Raw genomic sequence first — 10,613 nt, 5'->3', positions numbered from 1 at the left:
TTCGATTGATTTATTGGTTATTGATTGGTTCGTTGGTTGATTCACTGGGATAATTGCTGTATATACATATTTTAATCGGTTTATTGATTGTTCGATTGATTTATTGGTTATTGATTGGTTCGTTGGTTGATTCACTTCCAATTTATCTTTTGAGTGTTGTGTGGTTTAATCAGTTGATTTAGTATATTAAATGTTTGACTGAATGATTGATTCATCCATTCATTCAAATATTGATTGAACTGATCAGTTGACTGATAAATTATTTAATTGATTGAAAATATAAGATAGTTGATTGATTAATAGACTGATTGATTGATCAATTGAGTGATCAAATGATCAGTTGATTGATCAGTTGATTGATTAGTTAATCGATTGAATAGATAGACTTATTAATAGATAGATTGATTGGTTGATGTTATTCTGGAACTAAACTCTGCCTTGACTGCATCATCGATTGATTGATTAAGATATATTAAATGATTGATATATTTCTGGTACTATATTCTGCTCTATCGATTGAGTGATCGAGTGATTGTTTGATTGGTCGATCAACTTATTATTCTTGATTTTCGTCCCTCTTCCTAAGCTTTTTACATGACAAGACAGGATCTCCGAAAAGAAGATATAAAACGTTTACGTTCCGCTGTAAAACCTTCATACAGAGTGAGCAGTGGAAACAAACTTGAATAGCCCTACTTCTTCTGCTTGTAGGCGAGGCAAAGTCCAAATATCGGTTAGCTTGCTTACCTTGTATGTAGTCTAATGTTTCTGATAAAATAAGCTCGATCAGGAATTCGTTTCAAGTCACATTTCGAAATGCTCTTAAAAACAGTTTTAAAGTCCGGATGTTTAGTTGCATATATGAGAGGATTGAGGCAACTATTCAGTATCAAAAGCAATGTTGTATAGGGAATGGCTTTAATGGAGCCAACACCACTCACCAGCAGATTCACGGTATACGGAGTTAAGCAAATCACGTAAACGACCACGACACAAAATAAATTTTTTGTTACTTGAATCTGGGTCTTATTTAGGCGGTCGTGCGTTAATTTATCCATATCTATGGCATAAGTCAACTCAGATTTCATAATGTTAGTATGCTTACGAATATGATGAAATACAAGTGTACAGCAAACGATTATTACCAGAAATGGCACTGGGTACAGCAGAACCGCAAGAATTATACTGTAGTTCGACGATTTAGGGTGACTCGTGTCCCATGTGCATGAGCTGTAACGAGTATCATACCCTAGTTTGCCGACATCAAACAACGCTGGGATCGATGCGTAAAAAACTGACATCGACCAGATAAAAATTAGCGCAACTATTACCCAGGAGCGTCTGAACGTGCAGGCATTACGATGGTTAAGTTCACTTGCGATCGAAATCAGACGACTAATCGCTATCATAGCCATCGTGTAAATACTGCAAGATATGCAAACGACCGATGTTCCCGCTGCCCAGATACACAGCCAATCCCCCAGAGGCCAAGATCCATTGGTGTTTGACAATAATGCTACTATTTGCCACGGTATATTCAAAGTGGTTATGAGATCCGTAACGGCAAGATTAACAACGTAAACGTTCGTGACGGTACGTAACCGCCGTGAAATGATTACGGAAAGAATTACTAGACCGTTACCAACAATACCGGTTACCATGATCATTGTCAAACAAACTACTTGAAATATTCGTTCAGCTCTGCTCCATGTTACGACTGGGGGAGGCATACTGGTAGATATGAGATGACTAATTGTTGTATTCATACTTCGTCAAAGATTGATTTCTTAGCAAAGATCAATGCCTTATATAAAAAAAGAAATCAACACTAATTATACTCTTGTGAAATATAGGATACAGTAAGTTAATCAGAGTTTATGCCGTCATAATGACTAGATCACAGTATGATACCTGTCAAAATGGGCAGCATTGATAAATCATTATTAACAACGTAAAAGGATTATGTGCCTAACATTTCCCCTTTACTATATCTTCCTCAACTTCTTTTATAGCACATACGTCTGTGTTTATAATTATAAAATTTCCTTGTGATTCCTTAAAATGTCAATTGAAGTCAATGGTGGTCGGAGCGCATTCTATAGTTAAAACTGGTGCTAGCCATTGCGTACGATGAAACATGCAGAACTCGCTGTTCATCTACTTACTACCTTTGTGAAATACACGTTACAGCCAGGAGGTATAAAAGAGTAAAACAATTTTTTTAAAGAAAAAAATATAATAATAATAATAATAATAATAATAATAATAATAATAATAATAATAATAATGATAATAAATAATAATAATAATAATAATAATAATAATAATAATAATAATAATATAGCTCATACGTCTGTGTTTATAATTTAAAAAAAAAATAATAATAATAATGATAAAAGAATTTTTAAATAATAATAATAAACTATCATACTTCCCTGATTAACGCGCATCATCTTTCACATCTAGAGACATAAAGAAATTTATTTGGAACACATTTTATAATACCTTAGTAACAGGAAAATTGCTCGTTTGCACCCACATCGACACCTAATTAACACGGTTGCTTTCCTGGAATGTGTGCGTGCTAGCGATATGTTTGTAAGCGTTGAGATGTTCTTTGGTACATGAGCATTAAATCTGAACAAAGTGTTTACAAAACATTCTCAGCGACGCCAGTTAACATTGATTTCACCGCCCATGTACCTGTCTCTTATACACATCTAGATGTGTATAAGAGACAGTTACCCAGGAGCGTCTGAACGTGCAGGCATTACGATGGTTAAGTTCACTTGCGATCGAAATCAGACGACTAATCGCTATCATAGCCATCGTGTAAATACTGCAAGATATGCAAACGACCGATGTTCCCGCTGCCCAGATACACAGCCATATATCTATATATGCATATATATATACATATATATTGATTTTATTTATTATAGTAGCACCTGTGCCTGTGACTGACCGATACCATGTGAGTTGAATATTTATGTTATTCTAGCCTATATGTGCGACGATAAACCGTCTGGAAGAAACATTGTGTCGTGGAGGGAAAAAGAATATGCATTTTGAATTATATTAATTAAAGACTTTACTTTTATATTTTAACATCGTATTATTATTTTCTGTTACCCCATTATGCCTCATCATATTTTCAGTTCACTTTTGGTGTGACAATTTGGGGGCTCGGCCGGGAAAATTAGATAGAGGCGGAGGTAATAAATGTTATTCGACATAATAATTGTACATGCGAAAGACTTAATAAATAATATACGAACATAAAGATATACATTGTAAAGTTGTTAATGTAACGGTTAAATTTGCATCAAAAAGGCTAATGAGGCTGATATAGATATGAAAAAGGAGGCAGAAAAAGTTAAAATATCGCAATTACAATTACAACTTGAACAGGCCAAAGCTGCACATCAAGTAGCCGCTAATGATACAATAAGTTTTAGTTCCAAGGGCAAACCCTTGGCCGAGCCCCCAAATTGTCACACCTAAGTTACCACCCTTTAATCCCAAAAAAGATGATATCGAAGTAGGTTTGAACGTTATGCCGCCTCCCCCCCCCCCCAGGGTTGGAAAAGAGATCAGGAATGGGCAATTAATCTAGGTGCTTTACTACAGGGTACTGCCTTATTCGAATATTCTCTTCTTCCTCCAGAATATTCTCTTCTTCCTCCTATGATAAAGTGAAACAGGTAGTTTTAAAAGCTTATCACCTAACGGCGGATGGCTTTAGAAAGATATTTAGAGAAATAAGACCCGAATCGGGTGAGAACAGGACAAAATTCATTAATAGATTAAAAAATTACTAAAATAAATGGATTGAGATGTCGGACGATAAAGATTTTAATGGCCTTATAGAATTATTGGTAGAGCGGCTAAGGTTGAATTTCAGGTAGAATCGTGCACTTCTGGAAGAAAATATGAAACTTCCCACAGTAATACTATGACACCAAAAATAACGCCTCCTAATGGCCACCATCTTGAAATCCAATATGGCCTCCCAAAATATTTGATTTTTAATATATTCATATCTACAGCACATGTCATTGCTAATTGAAGATCATTATCCATGTTTTCAATATCAGGGAGTGTCATGCAATTATCAGAAATTATGTCAGATGGCGCCGCCATATTGGATTTCAAGATGGCCGCCAAATTATTGATATTTTTGTCAATATTCATATTTACAGTACCTGGCACTGCCAATCAAAGACCGTTGCCCATGTTTTCGATATCAGGGACTACCATGCAGCCATCAGAAATTTTGTCAGAAGACCACCATATTAAATTTCAAAATGGCCGCCATCAAATTTAATATGACTGCCAAAAAAATTAATTCTAGCCTGTGTGTTCATATTTACAGCACATATCACTCCAACTATAAAAATCAAATAATTGATTTTAGCCAATATATTCATACCTACAGCACGTCATTGCCAATTGAAGATCATTACCCATTTTTACAATATTAAGGAGTGTAATGCAATCATCAGAAATTATGTCAGATGGCGCCGCCATATTGGATTTCAAGATGGCCGCCAAATTATTGATATTTTTGTCAATATTCATATTTACAGTACCTAGCACTGCCAATCAAAGACCGTTGCCCATGTTTTCGATATCAGGGACTACCATGCAGCCATCAGAAATTTTGTCAGAAGACCACCATATTAAATTTCAAAATGGCCGCCATCAAATTTAATATGACTGCTAAAAAAATTAATTCTAGCCTGTGTGTTCATATTTACAGCACATATCACTCCAACTGAAGATCATTACCCATGTTTTCAATATCAGGGAGTGTCATGCAATCATCAGAAATTATTTCAGATGGTGCCACCATATTTCAAGATGGCTGTCACATTATTGCTATTTTTGTCAATATCTTATCTACAGCACAGAATTTCAAGATGGCTGTCATATTGGATATCAAGATGGCGACCAAAATATTTTTTTTCCCATATTTACATATGTAAAGTACCAGCACTGTGAATCAATATTGTGTATATGTATAATTAGGGATATCATGCAATCATCAAACATCTCATAATCATAGTGAGACATGCCTATGGCAGTAAAGTAACACCATTTAGAAAAAAAAGTCCGACAACTGCCACGTTGGATTTCAGAATGATTGCCAATTAAGAAAGGTACATGAAAGAAATGGAAAAAATTAATAGAAAACAGTTAAGGAATAACAAATTGGTAATCAATCGAAAGTAATGAAAATAAAAAAATAAGTAAATAACTGCTTTGTATGGTATAAGAACAAGTGCAGATGGAGAGAGATAGATGCCGATATTAAACATCATTAAAGCTAGTTTTAGCATAAATGAAATTGTGTAAACATAAATCAAATATTCAAATTAATGGTGTGAAGACACTAATATCGAATAGACCTCATGTCTATAAGAAACAATTATTTACAGGACTACATTGGTTGAGAGCTATGCTACACGATGTATAATTATGTCCTTTATTCTAACACTGTATTTACCTTCCTTTGATGATTATTATATAATTTAACAGTGTTAACGGGTATCTTGATTTATATTATATGCAACTATTTGTTTCTAGCCGTAATTATTGTGTAATGGAGTGTATCTGATGGTATTTGAATCTGTTCAACCATGAAGCCTCTGTGTTCTAATGGTCATGACGCTCGCCTTGACAGCGAGAGGTCGCAGGTTCGAGTCCCTCCAGAGGCATTTTATTACACAATTTCTTTATTCATTTATTTACAAGACTACATTTGTTGATAGCTATGCTACACGATGTATTATTATGTCCATTATTCTAACACTGTATTTACCTTCCTTTGATGATTATTATATAATTTAACAGTGTTAACGACTATCTTGATTTATATAATACTATATATAATAATAATAATAATAATAATAATAATAATAATAATAATAATAATAAAAATAATAATAATAATAATAATAATAAAGATAGCCGTTAACACAGTTGAATTTACCCTTCTTCTGTATTTACCTTTCTTTGAAATACTGATATGACCTACTGATATGACACTGAAATAGTAAGTGGCTATACGTTGAAGAAACTTTTTCATACAACTGAAAAAGGAACTTTCATTTGTAGCCGTCTTGAAATCCAATATGGCAGCCCTGTAACATAATTTCCTGAAGATTGCATGATACTCTTTGATATTAAAAACATGGTTAAAGGTGTTACGTTACTGTAGATATGAAGATAATGACAAAAATAACAATATTTTGGCAGCCATCTTGAAAGCAAATATGTCGGCCATCTGACATAATTTCTGATGATTGCATAGTACTCCCTGATATTGAAAACATAAGTAAAACCTTTGAATTACGGTGCTAGGTGCTGTAGATATGAAGATTATTGATAAAAATCCAATATTTTGGCGGCCATTTTGAATTTCAAGATGGCGGCCAATAAGCGGCTTATTTTTGGGGTTTTTTTAAAATGATCCTTAGGTGTCACAGTATCACTGTGGGAAGTTTCATGCTTTCTTCCAAAAGTGCACGGTTTTCTCCTTAGCCGCTCTACTACCTGTTGTTCTAAGGAACATGCTATTTTCTTAAGAGAAAGAAAACCAAAAGATTCCATAATTATGGCAAGCTTTTCTAATCGGTATTTAGAAACCCGTGGGTTTTGGAAGGGAACCCAACCAGTTCATGTCGAAAGGGGAAAGTGCCCTTCAGTGAGTAATTATGATATGATAGTTAGTGGTCCTAGAGAAAATGGTCCTTGAGAAACGTTTAAAAGGGGAGGTCCTGCGACTTATGCTCCTCGTAGATGCTACATTTGTAATCGAGTTGGTCATGTTGCCCGTGATTTTTAGAAAGAAAAATAAAGAAAGAACATATTCAAAATTTGTAGATTTCTTTAAAAAAAAAACACGATATACTTACCAAAATCCAGGAAGGCTTTAGGAGCTATCACCGTCGGGAGGACTATATCTTTACTTTAAAATTTATATGTAAAATTAGACTAACAGAAAAAAATGTCACTTACCTTGCCTTCCGGGACGTTCGACACAGTATGGAGGAATAAATTGAGAACTATCCTATATAAGCTTTTAAAGTGCACATGAGCATTTGTGTAGACTGGGCCTACGGTTTACAGTCCTTATCTGAGGAGAATTGTTTCACCGCCAGAACTATAGGAGCGAGCCGGCCGCGAACCTGTACCGATATTGTTGGCTATGATCACAGTGCCCTTGCCTTAACCGCTCGCTCCAGAAACACAAATTATGTATGAACACGTTAGATGCAACGTTAGGTTTTCTGAGTTTGAGACTGATACGTTCGAGACAAAAGACGGGGTAAAGCAAGGCTGCCCACTTTCTTCTTTGCTGTTTTGTATTTATATAAATGAACTAGCTACTGAATTTTCGAATAATTGGAAACTTGATTATAATTATGAGAAATCAAAGGTAATGGTTATTGGTAAAATGGAAAAAGACAAAAGTCTTTGTAATAGTGAAATTTCTCTTTGTAAAACATACAAATATCTATGTGTACATATAAGTAACTCATTATCCGAACACCAACATGTTGAAGAAGTCTTTAAAAAAAGGAAATAGACTATTTCATTTTATTTCTTTATGCACGAGCGCCAAGAATATGCCAATAAGTGAACTTAATCACTGTCCTACGTGGCATATCAAGTTAACAACAGGGGATTTAATGGACCAGTACATTAGAGTAACCCCCTACTCTTTTCGAAGAATGTACTGGACACTAGCCAAATGCGTACACTGGGACTACGGTTTAAAGTTTTCATCCGAGAAGACTTGTTCCACCACCGGAACCATTGGTGAGTGAGCTATTCGACCCAGCGGCGATATTAGAGTTGAAGGTTACGGTGCCCCTGACTTAACCGCTCGGCCAACCAACTCGACTAAATGGTGACATCAATCAATAGACGATCAAAATTATTTTAATCGTGTTGTTTATGGAGATGTTCTATGGGGTACACTTGCTATACCTTGTTTAAATTATACTTGCTCAGTTTGGGTTCCATGCGACACAGATATGAAAAGAATTTAAAACTTGCAAACACTTATGGAAAGATATATATTAGGCAAGTCGCAACACACCCTTACTTGTAGATTTAGAGTGGCAACTCATCCGTTTCTGAACCTTGATGTTAAAAATATTTGGTTTGTCTTTGTCGGACCGAAAGTAATTTGCAATCCTTTGCTCCGTAATAAAATAACCGGAACAGTAGATCGTTGTCTTTTCCAATGAGGGTTGTTGACTTGTAGGATGACATTGTAACAGCTGGTTTTACTATATCTACCTCTGCATCTTCTTCAGCTTGGATGACATGGTAGCCTTTCTGACGCAGACCGTCTGCAATCAGATGGATAAGTGCCTAATTGTTCATATCATTTGAGAGGAAATATTATCTTTTTTTCCAACGAATTTTGACCTTATGAGTTTTTCGCCATAATGCGCATTCTTTTGTAAAATATGCTTTGCTTCAAACAAAGAGAGAGGGTATGGTGACTGTCCCTTTTCATCCGCAGCCTATAAATATGCCATGCAGAACTAGACTAATAAAGTGTAGGCCCTTACACAACAAGTGTGCAACACAAAGAGGCAACTGTCTTGCGAATGAAAATGGAAAACTTTCAACCATCTTAAAGAACATTCTACCTTCTCAGAGGAGTCGGCAATGAGATAACAGGGATAAATGCTGATAAAGATGTTTCTTCGCCATAGGTAAAGAAACAGTAAAACATGTAAGGTCTTTTGATATTCATACAAACACGAGAAAGGCCAAGACCTATAGCATCAGCACATGCCATCAAGGTGTCTGAGGATCGAACCATAGATCCAGCTCTCCTGTTTCAGAGGTTCTTGGTTGTGTCACAATCTGGAGATCGCTGCCTAGATGAAAAGGCAGAACTTCTAAATGCATTACGGAAACATGTCACTTCAGATGCTGCAGCACACCAGTCCATCATTGGACTGATCATTATGTTCTTGATGGAGGTTCTCTTATCCATCGATTAAAATGGAGAGAAGGGAACGCGTATACTTCAATTGCAGATACCTATGTGTCTTTTAAGCTCGAGCTGTATGGCCAGGCCACCGTAGTATTTGACGGATACAATGGTGGGCCAATTACAAAAGACAACGCACATCAAAGTCGAAAACATAAACTAAATTAGGTTAATATAACAGATGCAACAAAATTGTTAGAAAAAAGATGATTTCCTCTCAAATTATATAAACAAACAGGCACTTATCCATCTGATTGTAGACTGTCTGCATCAGAAAGGCTGCCATGTCATCCAGGCTGAAGGAGATGCAGATGTAGATAATAGTAAAAGCAGCTGTTACAATTTCATCATAAAAGTCAACAACCCTTAATGGAGAAGACAGGTCTGCTGGTCCTTTTACTTTATTACGGAGAAAGGGATTGTAAAGAACTTTACTTTCGGTCCGACAAAGACAAAGAGAAACCAAATGTGTTTAACATCAAGGTTCTAAAACAAATACAAGGTGATGATATGTGCTGTGATCTGTCGTTTGCCCACGCATTCCATGGTTGCGACACAACTTCAAAAAGAATCTTTGGGATTGGCAAGAAGTTCGTCCTTCAAAATGTTACGAAGGGCGATCCTGTTCTAGTTATTTTGCAGATCAGGCTACTATAGAAACAACTGGATTCAAATTAATGGCATCATTGTTTAATGGGACCCAAACTCAGTCTGTCATACCAGGGAACAGTGACTGGCCATACGTTACAATTTCCTTTGCAAGGGTCACTGCAAAGGCTTTCTTAAAACCTTAAAGATGGCCTCCAACAACCTGATTCCACTTTTGACCGACTTATTTGCAAGTCATGCAGTGGATGGGCCCAGAATAAATGATGGACAATAAACCTGCAACTGCCACACTGCTCAAAATAATCCGATGCAACTGCTCTGCATGATGCATTACAATGAAAGGTTGTTGCAGAAAACACGGGCTTCAATGTACTACAGCTTGCGGACATTTCCAACTTGGCAACTGTGACAATATAACAATATATGGTTTTACAAACAAGTACCGATAACGACTTTTCGTTTTGAACAGTGGGTTAAGTTTATTCATATTGCTTCATTATTTATTCTTCTTTTCCTCTTGGTGGCATTATTGTATGGGATTTGTGTCCCTGCGGAGATATGTTACCGAAGGGCTACTTCCTCAAATTACAGGAGAATGGCACACCGTCCTAGTCAATTACCATTCATTTCTGTCAGTTCCATTTGCTTTGTTCCATTTTGTTCCCTGCTATGAGTATCACTATTCGCTATTTTTAATATAACAGAAAAGCACGGCTCCACAAGAAAAGTGATTGATAGCTGTTATAATACCTAGTATTCAATCCCATTTTGGATGGCACGTAGATTCTATGACCAAGAAAACAGAGATTGCCACTGAAACCACCACTGTAGGGTGACTAGTTTATGACTTATGTATATGCAAACAGTATATGGCGGCCATCTTGGACGCCATTTTGAATTTGTTCCAGTGGCGTAGAAAAATATTTTTCATTGGGGGGATGATTGGCGTGTTAGCCAGTGTCGTAACAGGCGGGGGGGGGGG

The 10,613-nt window shown here is 36.1% G+C and overlaps 1 protein-coding gene across 1 annotated transcript; it reads right to left on the bottom strand.

Moving 5' to 3' along the window:
* Positions 1 to 407: 407 nt before the first annotated feature.
* On the bottom strand, positions 408 to 2,655 carry LOC117106035 (kappa-type opioid receptor-like). The gene is made up of 2 exons (XM_033247368.1): positions 2,506 to 2,655; positions 408 to 1,804 (listed from the first exon to the last, which is right to left on the bottom strand). The coding sequence occupies exon 2, from the start codon at positions 1,764 to 1,766 to the stop codon at positions 744 to 746; it is 1,023 nt and encodes a 340-aa protein (XP_033103259.1). The 5' UTR covers positions 1,767 to 1,804; positions 2,506 to 2,655; the 3' UTR covers positions 408 to 743.
* Between the last annotated feature and the right edge of the window lie 7,958 nt (positions 2,656 to 10,613).

Source organism: Anneissia japonica, unplaced genomic scaffold, assembly GCF_011630105.1.
Source record: "Anneissia japonica isolate Jap-2015-1 unplaced genomic scaffold, ASM1163010v1 scaffold284860_len1800451_cov186, whole genome shotgun sequence".
Lineage (NCBI taxonomy): Eukaryota > Metazoa > Echinodermata > Crinoidea > Comatulida > Comatulidae > Anneissia > Anneissia japonica.
Note: the sequence above shows the minus strand (reverse complement) of the source record. Positions and strands in the feature narration are given on the sequence as shown.

What these genes read in the sequence shown, in the direction of transcription:
- LOC117106035 (XM_033247368.1), bottom strand. Translation starts at nt 1,766, where the DNA reads ATGAATACAACAATTAGTCATCTCATATCTACCAGTATGCCTCCCCCA.